The sequence below is a fragment of the Cervus canadensis genome, chromosome 22, assembly GCF_019320065.1.
Source record: "Cervus canadensis isolate Bull #8, Minnesota chromosome 22, ASM1932006v1, whole genome shotgun sequence".
In the NCBI taxonomy this organism is placed as follows: Eukaryota; Metazoa; Chordata; class Mammalia; order Artiodactyla; family Cervidae; genus Cervus; species Cervus canadensis.
The window spans coordinates 9239912-9254444 of record NC_057407.1 but is presented as its reverse complement, the minus strand read 5'-3'; the positions used below and the strand labels follow the sequence as shown (position 1 = coordinate 9254444).

The 14533-nt window shown below is 51.5% G+C and overlaps 1 protein-coding gene across 1 annotated transcript in view; it reads left to right on the top strand.

The window, feature by feature from the left end:
- The window catches only part of PFKFB4 (6-phosphofructo-2-kinase/fructose-2,6-biphosphatase 4), a 64987-nt gene that overhangs the window by 190 nt on the left and 50264 nt on the right, over positions 1–14533 (top strand). Inside the window, exons 2-5 of the mRNA XM_043443205.1 lie at positions 5350–5466; positions 5621–5717; positions 11834–11900; positions 14447–14521. Coding sequence (XP_043299140.1) covers positions 5350–5466; positions 5621–5717; positions 11834–11900; positions 14447–14521 — 356 coding nt within the window. The remainder of the gene's footprint in view (positions 1–5349; positions 5467–5620; positions 5718–11833; positions 11901–14446; positions 14522–14533) is intronic.

Sequence of the window (14533 nt, the reverse complement as noted above, 5' to 3'; positions counted from 1 at the left end):
AGGCAGTGCACGGGGATGGGTATTGATCTCAAATGCACAGATGCGAACCGGAGACAGGTGAGGCTGCCGCGGCCGGTGACAGGGAAGCAGGAACAGGTGTGAGGCCTCGGACAGGTGTAGCAGAGCAGGAGGTGGGTACAGGTGTGTGGCGTCTCGGCTCAGCGGGACTGCGTCTGGCCGCCATCACCTAGGGAAGGGCGCGGGACCCTTGGCACACCACTCTGTCCCCACCGTCTCAGGCCGCGGGGAGGACTTGGAGCCTCGGTCCTGCCCTCTCCGCTGGCCAGAGAGTGTGGGCCGAATGGTCAGACTGGGATCTGCCGCTGTGTTGGCCCTAGGAGAATCGCTTGGTCTCTCTGAGCCTAGAACTTTCAAAGCCGCCCGGGTGGGAGGAAATCTCATCTCTGGGCCTGAAAACGAGTCTTTGGAGCAATTTCAGGTAAGTGCAGGTGTGTTCAGGAGAGAGACAGTGAGACCACTTTGTTATATGGGCCTATCTTTGTGTCTGTGGGTGTGCAAGTATCCAGGTGGGGTTGTGGATGAGTGGTAAAACTGGAGGGTGGAAACATCTAGAAGATATGCTGGAAAATCATAGAATTGTTAAGGGGCTCACGTTCCCCTGGGTCCTAGGTGTTTATTCCATTTCATTGATCGCCTGCTTGTCCTTAAATGAGTCTGCAACTTCTTTTTTTATTACCAGGAAAAACAAAGATTTATTTTAAGAGTTGCTGAAACATTGTAATGAATTTGCAAGTTGGCAGGGTCCTCAGAGAACATCTAGTCCAGGTCCTGATACCTATTGGGAAATGGAGGTCAGGAGATGGTGTTACATTTTGGGCTATCCCTGCCTCCTGACCTCTGCTTGGGAACGACAGAAGAGAGAGTGCTGGTGCTTGTTTTGCTTTCAGGCTGGCCTGGGGGCCTTGGCCTTGACCAGGATGTGACACCACCTGGAGGAGGAGTGTGTGTATCTCTTAGTACACTATTGGTCCTGGTAGGGGTGACCATGGCTGGGGCTTTGATCAGACATTCTGGTGGGTCTTGGGCTCTGATTTTTATGTCGGTCCTGGTGGGGTGCCAAAACTGTGATCCTGCCTTTAGCTCTGGGGCCATGGCTTTCCAGTCAATATTCAGTCCTAAGGGACCATGGCTTCACCCTAGCCAACCCTCCTTCCAGACTTTTCTGGAGGTGTGGAGGGCCAGGGCCCCTTTCTCTTGTGCTTCAAGTCAGTCTGTGTTAGGGCTGTGCTACCCTGACTTGGTGGGTGCCCTCTGCTGTTACATAAAGGGAAAGGAGTGAGAAGGTGGACTTTGGAGGCAAGAGCACTCAGACTGTGTCGTGGCTCTGCTGGGTGACCTTGGGCACAGAGCTGACCCTGCAGGTCTCAGCTTCCTTATCTCTGGGACGGAGACAGTCAACAGCCTCGCACTGTGAGCCTCTTGATAAGTGCTTGATAAGTGGTAGCAGTTACTTTAGAATTTTGTCACCACCCTTCTTTTTTTGCTTCTCCATTCCTCACCCTCAGGGAATGAAGCATCAGCGAACAGCTCCGTGCCAACCCCCTTTCAGGTAGCAAAGGAGCTAAGGCCCCATGGGAGGGAACTTGCCAGGTCTCACGGCCCCTGGGGCAGGCCTGTATTTCTTCAGCTCTGGGTATGCAACTAAAATGTGGCTCTGGCCTGAACACAGGGGCTTGTGCCCTGGCACTGCCTCAGGGTGTTGCAGTGGGTGGGACTGTGAGCTGACCTGGCACAAGAGGCCAAAGATGAGACCTGCAGATGGTGTGGCGGTTTGGGTCCCAGAGTTCATAGCAAGGAGGGAGCAAGCGGTGAATGAGCATGGAGACAGCGTCTTAGGTCTCAAGTTCTCATTCATGCAGCATTTTACCCTCTGCTTGGTGGGCTTCTAACTAGGTTGGAGGACCACAAGGACAGGTGGGAACCTGAGGTCTGAGTGGGTGGACGCTGACTTGATCACAGGGCTTTATAGAGAAGAGGATGTGGGGACCCACCACTAGGCTGTGCTGTGCGGTGGGTTGTCTTTGGGGTCTACTCCAGTTCCTCAGGGCACCAGAGGCTGGTTGGCAGAGTCCCTGCCTCTTCCCACTCTCTGCTAGCAATTCTGCCTCCTTTTCATAAATCCAAAGCTACACAGAAGGCCTAAAAGCTGTTACCATTCTGCTCATTGACCTGGAGGAGCTCTGGGGGCAGATGGGGTAGGAGATGGGGACGTGCCTCGGGGAACACGGCAAAAAGGGCAGTATTTGATAGCTTTTCTTAGCCAAAAGTTGGCAAGACTTCCTGGTAAGGACACGACTGATGTGTGCACAGGCCAGTAGGACAGATGACTTTCGATCCCCTCCGAACAGGACCGTGATGCCAGTTTGCTTTGTTTTAAAGAACTCTCCCTTCCCCAGCCTGGCTCAAGGCAGTGGGAGCAGATACAGGTCAGGACTCAGTTCTGGAACCCCCTCCAGGGACTTGAGGCTGCCCCCGTGGAGACACCACCAGATGGTAGTCACTGGCCAGCACCACGCTTGTCTCAGCCTCCTGGCTCATTGGGCTCTGGTGGCCTTGAGTACGTTTACAGATAATTTACAGGAACTTGCGAGAAAAGCTGACTCGCATGTTTTCAGATTTCCTTCCGCACATGCCCTGTGTTCTAAACTGTGTGTTCTGCTGTCCTCTTGCTCAACATCAAGGTCCTGAGGGCCTGGAGCTGAGCTCCGGCAGCAGGCACCAGCTCTCCTGGTCTGCCCACCCTCAGTTCAAGTGTGTTCCTTCCGTGGGGGGCCTCGGTTTGCAATTTCTCTATTGCTTGGACGTCCCTGCTGTTCTGCTGTTGCAAGCAGGGCTCTTGTGAACACACTTGTACTTTGCTTTTTTCTTTTTGAGTATTTGCTTGGGATCTTATCTTGAGGAACAGAGGTGATAGGTAGTTTATGGCTCTGGTGTGCCCAGCCCTGACTTGCTGTTCTGCCTGCCCACCATGGCTGTGAGGTGGCCGGGGGGCAGAGGGGAGGAATGCTGTCGCCAAACGTGTGTGAAGAGGCCAGGGACATCCCTGGGGAGATGGAAGCTGTGAAGAGGGGATGCGGAACCCCAGCCCTGAGGTCATGGGAGAGCCCCTCAGGGAGCCATGGGAAGGGGTGGGACAGATGACTTTCGGTCCCCTCCGAACAGGACCATGATGCCAATTTGCTTTGTTTTAAAGAACTCTCCCTTCCCCAGCCCGGCCCAAGGCAGTGGGAGCAGATACAGGTCAGGACTCAGTTCTGGAACCCCCTCCAGGGACTTGAGGCTGCCCCCAGACACTTGAGGCTGGGTCCAGACACCACCAGATGGTAGTCACTGGCCAGCACCACGCTTGCCTCAGCCTCCTGGCTCCTTGGTCATCAGAGGCACCAGGGTGGGTGCAGGTTCCCCCCACCCCGCAGTGAGTAGCTGACGGTATTGCCCTCCGGTTCCTTGGGAGCCAGCCGGGTAGGAATTGTGCAAACAGCCCAGGCTCCAGCAGCGTGGGGCTGGCCCTCAGGATGCAGGGCCTTGCCTAACTAGTTTTTCTCTCGCCTTAGCCAATGCTGAGGTTTTTCTGCAAGTTTCCTCACTCTTGCTCACCATCAGCGGGGTCCCCTCCCCCTCGCTCCTGGGACTCACAGTTTGGGTCCCATTTGCCCAAAGGTATTGCATAGGAGCAGCTGAGTGCTTCCCACTGGCAAGCAGGGCCCTTTACTTCTCTTCAGGGCTTGCCTGGGGACAAACAGATGCCTCTTCACCCCAAGTCCCAAGGGCAGTCTTGAGGTGCATGTTGTTCCCTAGCGGGGCAGGCTGCCAAGGCCAAGCACAAGACAGTTTCCTGGAAGTGCTTACGTGGGGCGAATGCTAGACCTCGCGGAGGGATTATCATCCTGTTTTACAGATGACGATACTGAGGCTTAGGCTTCCCAAGTGGTACTAGTGTTAAAGAACTCACCTGCCAATGCAGGAGACATCAGAGACATGGGTTCGATCCCTGGATCGGGAAGATCCCCTGGAGGAGGGCATGGCAACCCACTCCAGTATCCTTACCTGGAGAATCCCATGGACAGAGGAGCCTGGTGGGCTGTGGTTCATAGGGTCGCAAAGAGTTAGATACGACTGAGCGACTAAGCACTCACTCACGCACGCACATACGCATGCACACTCAGAGGCTCAGAGTTGACAGTAAGTGTCAGAGTTAGGAACTCAGGCCTGACTGACTCTGACCACTGCCTCTGCACTCTGGCTCCAGCGAGGGTGACAAGTTGAAGGGTGGGGCCCAGCATTTGCAGAGCGTGTGGGCAAAGGAGGGGCAGTGACAGGTCCCCACATCTGTCCCTGTGTCTGTCTGCTGTGGTTTCACCTGGCCCAGGCCCTGAGGATGATGAAAGGGAGGCTTCCTAAGGCAAGACCATGCTGAAAACTGAGCTGGATTGCACGAGGTTGGCACTTATGCCACCTTGGTGTCCGTCTTAGTGGCCAGGGCTTGGCAGGCTGGGTCCAGACTCTTCCCTGCCTCCAGCCTCAGCAGCTTCTTTCTGGCTCACTGATCTGGTGGCGTGTGGAGTGGCAGTGGGTGGCTCTCAGACAGACTACCCTTGTGGGTATTGGCCTGTGTCTCTGGTCTCAGCCCCTTGTGGCCCTCACCCTGGTGGATTTTGAGGTGCCTCCCTGTCCCTCCCTGCCCACAAGGTTTGAGCAGCCAACTCTGCCAGACCTTGGGTTCCCAGATGACTCAGACACTGCAAGGCTGCTTCCCTGCCGAGTGATGGGCTGTGGAGAGCAGACTGGGTTGGGTTGAGGGAGAGCATGCACCGGGTGGGCATGCGGGTGCCTTGAAGGAAGGACTCACTGCAGAAGCAGCTTCCGGGCTTTGTAGATGAGAAATCCACCCCCCCGCCACCACCCCGCCCTGGGATGCGGAAGCAGTGATACTGTGCAAGCAGGAATGCTGAATGACTCTTGGGATGGGGGTGCGGGTTCCTGGATGACAGACGGGCATCGGCTTTGTCCTGCCTGCTAGGGGAATTCCCCCGTGGTGTTTCTCCAGGCCTGTGGCAGCTCCAGCTTTGTATCTGGTGGTGCACGGCAGGTAAGGTCTGGTGAGATCCCATGGCGTCTGACAGGCCTGGGGAATGGTGCATGCCAGCCTTGGTTAGAGACCCCCACCCCAGAGTCTGGGGGTCCTCGGGAAGCTCTCTGCTGCCAGGAGCCTGGAAAGACACACCAGAGGCCAGTCCTGTACCCTGAGGCAGAGGAACCCTGGGCAGAGAGGCAGGGGCGCCCTGGGAGGTCCAGGTCTCGTGGGACACTGTGTTCCTTGCCTTTCAGTTTGCATGACCAACTGTCCAACGCTCATTGTCATGGTGGGACTGCCTGCCAGGGGCAAGACCTACATCTCCAAGAAGCTGACTCGCTACCTGAACTGGATTGGCGTGCCCACTCGGGGTGAGACTCAGCCTTGGCTTCCCAAGCAGGGCTTGGGGTCTCTGTGGGGGAGGAGTGAGAAGGCTGGACTGCAGCGGGGCCAGAGGGGTGGGTCAAGGTCGGGTGTTGGGAAGGGATGCTGTTGTGTGACAGCTGAGCCTCTCCTTTCCCCCAGAGTTCAACGTGGGCCAGTATCGCCGGGACATGGTCAAGACCTACAAATCTTTTGAGTTTTTCCTTCCAGACAACGAAGAGGGCCTGAAAATCAGGAAGTGAGTGTGTGTCTATGTGTGTTTATGGAGAAGGCCCTGGAGCCCAGTTGCTGGTGATGGCCAAGCTGTTCCCTGAGCCCGGGGCCTTGCCCTGCCCCGTGAGCTGCTTTCTTGGCATGTCAGGCTGTGGTGGGGGTGAGGATATGATGGGCTTGGGAACAGAGGGAAAGGGTATGTGGCCACACATGGCTTGCCCTGCTCTGCCCTGCCCTGTTATCTCTGGGAGGGGAGCTTGGGCTTTGGGGAGGTGGTAGAGGCTTAGCCAGGGCAGGTCTGCATAGAGGCTATATTCACTTATCCCAGGCTGATCACGAGGGTGGACTCTGGTAGGGAGGGGAGCTCAAAGTGAAGCAGAGATTCCAGTCTCAAAGGTGGGGCAGAGTGGGACTGGCATCACTTCCTGCCAACTTCTTTTACAGACAGAAAGTTCAGGCCCAGGACCTTTCCTCCCTAGCCCCAGGGTAAGCCCCCTGCTGATACAGGGAGGATGTTTGCTACATGTTCCTTGGCATGTGAGGGAGGCTTTCCCTTGTCGTCTCAGTGTTGCTGGGTGACAGGATAGTGACAGGATGGATAGTTGTGTATGACACTTACTCCCCTCCTCCATTCAGCCGGGAACTGAGGGCTTTCTGCAGACTAACTGAGCACCAGCTGTGATCTGAGTTGCTGTGCTGTGCCCTTCTCGGCGGGTGTCAGCTGAGGGGTCAGGAAGTGTCCTGCCCTTGCTCTGGGCTCAGCCACTATGGGAGGGCTTTTAGCAGAGGCTGGCCCAGCTCTAGTGGGTCAATGGAACGCCAGGCCCAAAGCCACCGGCTGGTGCTGCGGTTTGCCTGCTCCCTCTCTGGCCACCAGGGGGCAGGAGTTCCCCATCATGGGGCTTGGCCAATCAGGTTCTCTACTCGGGTCAATGGAGCCAGGCTGCTGCTACACCAAGAAGGGAAGGGGAGTCTGACACTCAGGCCTCTGGGGCCAAATTGGGAGTAAAATTCGAGGGTGGGCCCTCTGGCGATAATGACAAAAGGGAGGGGACTTATGCTTGAACCTATGGTGTGCTGGGTGTGTGATGCCCATTGCCACCCCCTGCCCATTTTACAGATGAGGAAATTGAGGCTCAGGGGGTCTCATACAAGATACCAAGTAACTTCACAGAGCCCAGAATTAGGTCTAAGCCCCTGTTTCACTATAAACTGTCCTGTCCATCATTCCCAATTCACATTACCCAATTTGTAGATCAAAGGTTGCATCAAGTGCAAATTCTATACTCATCTCAAGTTGTGGGCACTCATTAGTTGCTTTGATCCTCCCTACAGTGGGTTGTGGTGCCTCCCTCCCCCAGATGCTGAGACTGAGGTCAGAAGTGGTGGTATTGTCTGGGATCACTCAGGGTTTGATTTGAAGCCAGGCCTATCTGATCCAGAGTGTTTGTGGGCAGAATAAGGAAGCTAGCACATTCCCAGAGCTTATTGGGCATTCTGCTCAGACTGCCTATTGAAGGTAGGAATTGGGATTAATTCTCATGGCGAAACCCAGACTCAGAAGAAGTTAGGGAGTTAGTCCAAGATCACCCAGTGGGAACAGAGGACCTAGCAGTAGAAGCTGGGGGCAGGTTCACATGTGTCTCTCTGTAGGCACAGCCTCTGGCTATTTCTAGGAACTCTCCCTTGTGTTTCCAAAGCCTGGGTCTGGCCCCTGCACCAGGGCCCCATTTCCCATTAACCAGCCCCAGATGTCCCACGGATAATTGGCAAAATAGAAGGATCAGACTTTTTAAAAATGGGAAACCTAGGAAGAGAAGCCTACATTTCCCAGAGACACACGTTTGTACACATTGTTGAGGTTCCTTGAACTACACAATGTGGAGGTCTGAACCTGACGCTGGGCACAGTGGAAGGTCTAGAGGAGGGCATGCGTATCCATGTGTGTGTGTGCATGTGCTCCCTCTTTATCTACACGTCGGTGTGTGCTTAAATACACACCAAGCGCACTCGTATATGTGCACAGAGTCACATACTGCAGGAAGGTGTGTGCACACACCTTATGTACAATGCACGTAAGTGTTCAGACACATGCATATCCTCTGTGTGCATGCTTGGACATATAAAAACCTATAATTGTGCACACTAGTGTGTGCACAGACATACCCCATGTGCACATGAATACGTTTAATCATAACTATACCTTTTCTTTTTTTTTTAACTTTACCTTTTCAGTCATATGGGCTTAGGGACACCAGGATGTTCTCTCTGACACTGACATGTCCACCAGTTCAGTTCAATTCTGACCCTTTCTAAATGGCATTAGCATTGTCAGTTCCCACAAGGTAAGGGCTCAGTCCCTCAAAATTGACCCCACTTCACACACCAGTAACAAGTCCCAGGGCCCAGCACCATCACACCCTACCAGCACCTCATCTTTTCAACCTGGAAGTGCTTTGACTCTCATCATTCATCTTCAGCACCCACCTCCTTTCCTGGAGGGTGGAGGTTAGGACTTAAGGTTCCTCATCACTTTCTGTGACCAGCCCAGCGCTGAGGCTGTCTAGGGGCCCCACCCTGAATCACTTCATTAGCATCAACTCAGGTGTGATTGGAAGAGGCTCCTTGTGAATGACAAAAATCACTCCTGTCACTTAGGGAATTCCAAGGGTTTTAGGAGATCTGCCAAGAACCCTGGACAGAGACCAGATATATTTATCATACCAGAGAGACCCCATCTGCATGTGCACAACTGCACCCCTAGGGAATGCTCACAGGCACTCACTAATGACTCACCCATTACATACCCACCCACATGCACATGTGTGCCCATCCACACTCACACCCACAGGGAGTCCCAGGCTGTTCCCCCCCGCATCTCCACCTGGGCCCCTTGATCCCTCCTACTAGAAGTAGTCTCAGCCAGAGGAGCCCCCAGAGACCATAGCCCGGACATGGGGCTCTGCGTGTGGGTAGCAAGAAATGGCCCTAGCCATGCCGAGACTGCAGAAATGTGTCTCAGAGGGCTTCAAGGAGCTCCGGTTCTTTATGTCTCAGCACAGAAAGAATTCTGTGATTCGTTAGAATAGGACACTTGTGAGGCTTGGTGGGCAGGTAGGCAGGAGGGTCTGCTCCCAGAATTTAGTGGATGAAGGATATCTGAGGACCCAGAAAGGTCGCAAGCCAGCATGAGAGCAGAGCTCCTTCCAATGACCTGGACTCAGTTCTGTCCCCACTTTTCTCGTGACCCCAGCATTCTGGTCAGCCTCTGCGGCCACGCTTGGGCACACCGCACAGTCAGTGTATTGGTGCACTTGGGGTTTACATACAAAATTCCAAGATTGAACAAACAGGAGATCTAATTTTACTCTTACATCAAAAAAAGTATAGGTAATAGTGTTTGGGAGGAAAAATTTTTCCTTCTTGCCTTCTAGGTTCTTTGGCTGGTCTAGTAATTAAATCGACAATGACATAGATTAACAAGGCAGAAAAAAGTTTAATAGCACCTATGTCTCCTGCATACATGGGAGAGGCCTAAGAAGCCCTCACCTTAAATACCATCTTCAGCTAAAGAGAAAAGAAGGTGCTGGGGGGCGAGGAGTCAGAGGATGTTATCAGGAAAGGCCCAGTGAATTAGGGTAAGGTTTTTATGCAGATTTGAATCTATGCCTTCAGGGAAGCCCTCACCTTAAAAACCTTCTTCGGCTAAAGAGAAGGGAAGACATTGAGGGTGAGGAGTCAGGGGAAGTTACCAGGAACAGCTCACTGAACAAGGGTAAGGTTGTTACTCAGATTTAAATCTATACCTTCAGGGAATTCCCTGGTGGTCCAGTGGTTAAGCTTCCGACCACAGGACCACTGTGGGACCCTTGTCGGGGCCAATTTGATCCCTGATCCACCAGGGAACTAAGATTCCACAAGCTACATGGCGCTGCCTAAACAAATCAATCAATGTATGCCTTTAGCATTGATAAAGAGTTTCCAGAGAGATAAGGTCATCTTCCTCCTGGTTCAGCAAGGGAGACTCCCTTACAAATGGAGGTTTCCTTTATGTTTGTAAATGTCTCTTAAAAAAGGGATCTTCCAGGAGAAGGAAATGGCAACCCACTCCAGTATTCTTGCCTGGAAAAGTCCATGGACAGAGGAGCCTGGCGGGCTGCAGTCCATGGGGTTACATGACTGAGCATGTATGCACGAGGGTGGAGGGAGATGGGTTGGTAGCAATAAAGTGGTAGAACTAAAAAACAACAAAAAAAAGGGATCTTCCTGACCCAGGGATTGAACCCAGGTCACCTGCATTTTAGGCAGATTCTTATCATCTGAGCCACTATGGAAGCTCTAAAAAGAAAAAGAAAAAAAAGGGGGTGGGGGGTAAGCTGTTCTTTTTAACTTTTTATTTTGTATTGGGATATAGACAATTAACATACAATGTTGTGATAGTTTCAGGTGAACGCCAAAGGGACTCAGCCATACATATACATGTAAAAAAAGGATAACTGACTCGTGTTTTCTGAGCTTTTACTGCGTCTGCAGTTTCTTAAAAATAATCAGCCTGAAATAATCCTTCTGCCAAAGAGATTTATTTTGGGGCGGCACATTCTGCTCCACTGCATAGATAAAAGGTCAAAGTGATTTATCTATCTTTGGACCTTGTAGGAGAAATGGATAAAGTTAGAAAGATCCTTATATGTGGCAATCCACTTTGGAGCAATGAACAAAAAGGCTGAGGTGTTCTGAGGACAGAGAGTGTAGTCAGTGGTCAGTTGTGGTGAGGGTTTTGCCTTTCAGAGCATCTGTGGGCATGGGTCCAAGAGGCAGAGACACAGTACCCTCCTCCAGAAGGGGTCATTTGGGGAGTTCTCGGTCCACTGAAAGAAATGCACAACTTAAAATTTGAGAGTTGTGTTTTATTCGGTGAGCAACACTGAGGACTTGGGAATTCCCTGGCAGTCCAGTGGTTAGGACCCTGCGGTCTCACTGCTGAGGGCCCAGGTTCAGTCTCTGGTCAGGGAAGTAAATCTCACAGGCTGCACAGCATTGCCAAACAAACTGAGGACTTAAGCCCAGAAGACAGCCTCTCAGATAGCTCTGAGGGACTGCTCCCAGAAGTAAGGAAGGTTCCAGGACATATAGGAGTTTTGGGGGACAAAAACCAGGTAGGCCGCAACATCAAAAGAGTCTGTTAATTAAAGAACACAGACATCTCAAGTTAAGGAACCTAGAGCTTTTGTTTGAATGGAAAGAGGCAAGAGCCTGGGCTCATTGAAGTCATCCTTTTGATATGCATTTCAGCTATCTGTGGCCAGTTTCCTGTTTTCCCTTCTTGAGTCCCCCTCAAGGTATATATTTGGGGGCTGCTAGGACAGCTGAGCCTTGATGCCTGCAACATCCTTTGTTTGGTGATAAGGCAGGTGGCCTCCTTGGTCCACATTTCCCTTCTAGGAAAGAAAATTGAACCTGAAGCTTAATCCTGCCTTTTAAGCTAGAGGGCAGCAATATTGTCTCTGCTCCCACAGCTAGCTTCCTCGCCCAACACACACACAAGGAAGTATCTGGTTTTCAAAGTGCTTTGTTGATAATAAGGGGAAATGGAAGACACTTAGAAGTTCTGAAGTTGGCAAAATGGCAGCCTGGATTTGTATCTGATGAGATGAAAGAAGAAAGTAGAGAAACATGATATCTCAAAAAGTGTTCCTGGACTTCCCTGGTGGTCCAGTGGTTAAGACTCTACCTTCCAATGCAGGGGACCCAGGTTTGATTCCTGGTCTGAGAAGATTCCACATGCCATGGAGAAATTAAGCTGGTGTACCACAACTATTTAGCCTGTGCTCTGCAACAAGAGAGTAGCCTTTGATCACCACAACTAGAGAAAAGCCTGAGCAGTAACAAAGACCCAGCACAGCCAAAAATAAATAAATATGTATATTTTAAAAAGTATTCCTGATGGGCAGGAGCACATAGCCTTCTACCTACAGGAGCAGGGTTACCAAATACTGGCAATCTTCCCAAGGAAAGAGAAATCTTGACAGAAGGGGCCCCAGGGGCTGCCGCCTCTCCTGGTCAGCATAGCATATTTCCCTGGCCTACTGCCCTGCAGCAGCCAATCAGGTTCTTGGCTGACCTATGTGTTCTTTTCTGAAGGCAGTGTGCGCTGACAGCCCTCCGAGACGTTCGGCGGTTCCTTAGTGAGGAGGGGGGACATGTGGCGGTAAGTATAACACGCTGGCAGCATCTGGGAGTGACATGTGGGAGCCCACCTACTTCTACCCCTTTACTTACCAGGCGTCTGGAGGGGAAGGTAGGGGACGTGCAACCCTAGACACTCCTGGGTGCCAGCCCCCGGGAGGAAGCCTGCAGCTGCTCTGCAGTAGGAAGCCAGAGGCTGGACGGGGGCCAAGAATTTCCCTCTGGGCTTGTGGTTGTGTTTGACCCTGCAGGACTTCCCTCTGAATACTCACATGGTTGGCTACTCCACAAGTTAGGCGTGTCATGTTACTTGAGTCTTTAGCAAATGTGATTTCTCCCAATGTGGAGAGCATCCTGCCCAGCCTTGGGTGACCATTCTGAAATCAGCTGAATGCTGGGTAAGGGAATTCCATCTATGTGTTGGCCCCTCCCGTGAGATCCACAAAGCTGAGCAAGGGTGTCTTCAGGAAAGGGCCCCACCCCAACCCTCTGCTGTGAAACATCGTGGCCATTTTTCCTTCCTTCTTCCTCTTGAATTTTCCTTCCTTCCTCCTCTTGAAGGCATGCAGCCTGAAGCTCTGTCCCCAGCTCCATCTAGATCAGCTGCCCCCTAGGTCTGTGGCACAGCCGTCACCCTGGCAATTTCCTTCCCTTCCCTCCTGAGTTGAATCCCTGGCCCTTAAACTCCATGTCTTCCTTTTACTTGGTTTACTGACTTGTTTTGTTGGAGCGCAAACAAGTAGCTTTCTCAGAAAGGTATTTGGGAAGTAAATTTTGTGAGACCTTGCATGTCCAGAAATATCTTTTTTTTTTTTTTTAATCCTCACCTTTGCTGGGTGGGTATAGAATTCTAGGTGGAAAGAACATTTCCTTTAAAAATTTCATGACATTGCTCCATTGTTTTATGGCTGTGGGAAAGTCTGTTGTCATTCTGATTTGTTGATCCTCCTTACAAGTTGTATTTCCTAGGGAATTCTCTGGCGATCCAGTGGTTAAGACTCTTCACTCTCTGGTTGAGACTCTGGTTTGATCCGTGGTCGGGGAACTAAGATCCCATGAACCGTGCAGTGCAGCCAAAAAAAAGTTAAGATTAAAAAAAAAAAAAGATTTTATCTCCTAGAGGAGCTGGGGGCTTCTCAGGCCCTTTCTCTGGAGAAGCTTTTAGGGTCTTCAAAGTGATGTGCCTTACAGTGGCCTTCTCCACAATGCTGGGTCCTTGGGCTGGGGGATTTCATCAGGAAACTCTTCTCCAGCAGGTCAGAGAAACTGTCATATATGCTACTTTGTTATACCACCCCCACCACTATCTCACCATCAAGTCCTCACTCCTCTCCCACTTTCTGAGATGCTGTTTCTGGAACTCCTGGTGGCTGTATGTTAGACCTAATCCCTAACTTTGTCTTTTCCCCCCCTTACTTTCCCTTTGTCTCTTTTGGTTCCACTTTCAGGGAGACTTCCTTAACATTATCTGAGAAGTGTTTGGCTGAAGTTTTTATACTTTTATGGTACAATTTCCAAATTTAAAATGTCTTATTTTCTGAGTGTTTCAATTTTTTCGAACCCTGTTCTTGTTTTGTGCTTACTATATGGCATTTCGCGTCTCTTTAGACAATAATTGTAAGTTTTTGACATTTCCTTCTGTGCTATGCCCTGTACTCATTTCTTAAAGTTCCTTTTATCGTGTTTGATTTAGTCTTCTTCTTTTTTTTTTCGCCTGGACCATACAGCTTGTGGGGTCTTAGTTCTTTGACCGGGGATTGAATTTGTGGCCCCTTCAGTGGAAGCATGGAGTCCTAATCAGTAGACCACCAGGGAATTTCCAGGTCTTCATTTTCCATGTTAGAGGTTTTGCTGTTTCAGTGACCCTGGTCTAATGATGTATCCCTTTATAAAAAGTGGTGTTCTAAACTCTGTTTGGGTGGGCTGCACCTGAGGATGCTGGGCAGGCACCAGGCAGTTCAGAACCTGCCTGGAGGAGGCAGGGAGGGGTCCTGGGGCTCCACTTGCACTCCCAGTGGGGCCGGTCCTCCACTTTCCAGTCCTCCCCTTTCCTCTACGCCCTTGCCCCTTTTTGCCAAGATGCCTGTGCCCAGTTCCTGACTCTCCCAGGTCTGCAAAACAGCTGTGCTCTGGTTGGCCATAGCTTGTGTTTGCTTTTCTCTGAGCCACTCACCAAGTGTCTGTCTTAAAGAAAAAAAAACTATGGTGACATCGCCCATCTCCTGTCCTGTTCCCATCTTACTGGGGTCTCAGGACGGAGTAGAAATAAATGTGGGTTTAGTTCTCCAGGTTTAGCTAATTTCACTGGAAGTCTTGTTGGTCAGACATGAGCGGAGTGCCTGCTTTCCTGCTGTGAGTATGGGCACCTGCTCCTTCTAGCTTCCTCGGGGCACTTGCCAAGGAACTGGAGGACCAGCCCAGCCTTTGCAGGTCTGAAGGACGCTGGCCAGGCGGATGGCCAGGCATCAGCTGGTCTCAGTGAGAAACCCAGCCCCTGTGCTCCAGCTGTCGGGTGGCCTCCCACCTTTTCCAGGGCCAGAGGCTGAGTTAACCCCAATTTGATCCTAGGTTTTTGATGCAACAAATACCACCCGGGAACGGAGAGCCACCATCTTTAATTTTGGGGAACAGAATGGCTACAAGGTGAGGTCCCCG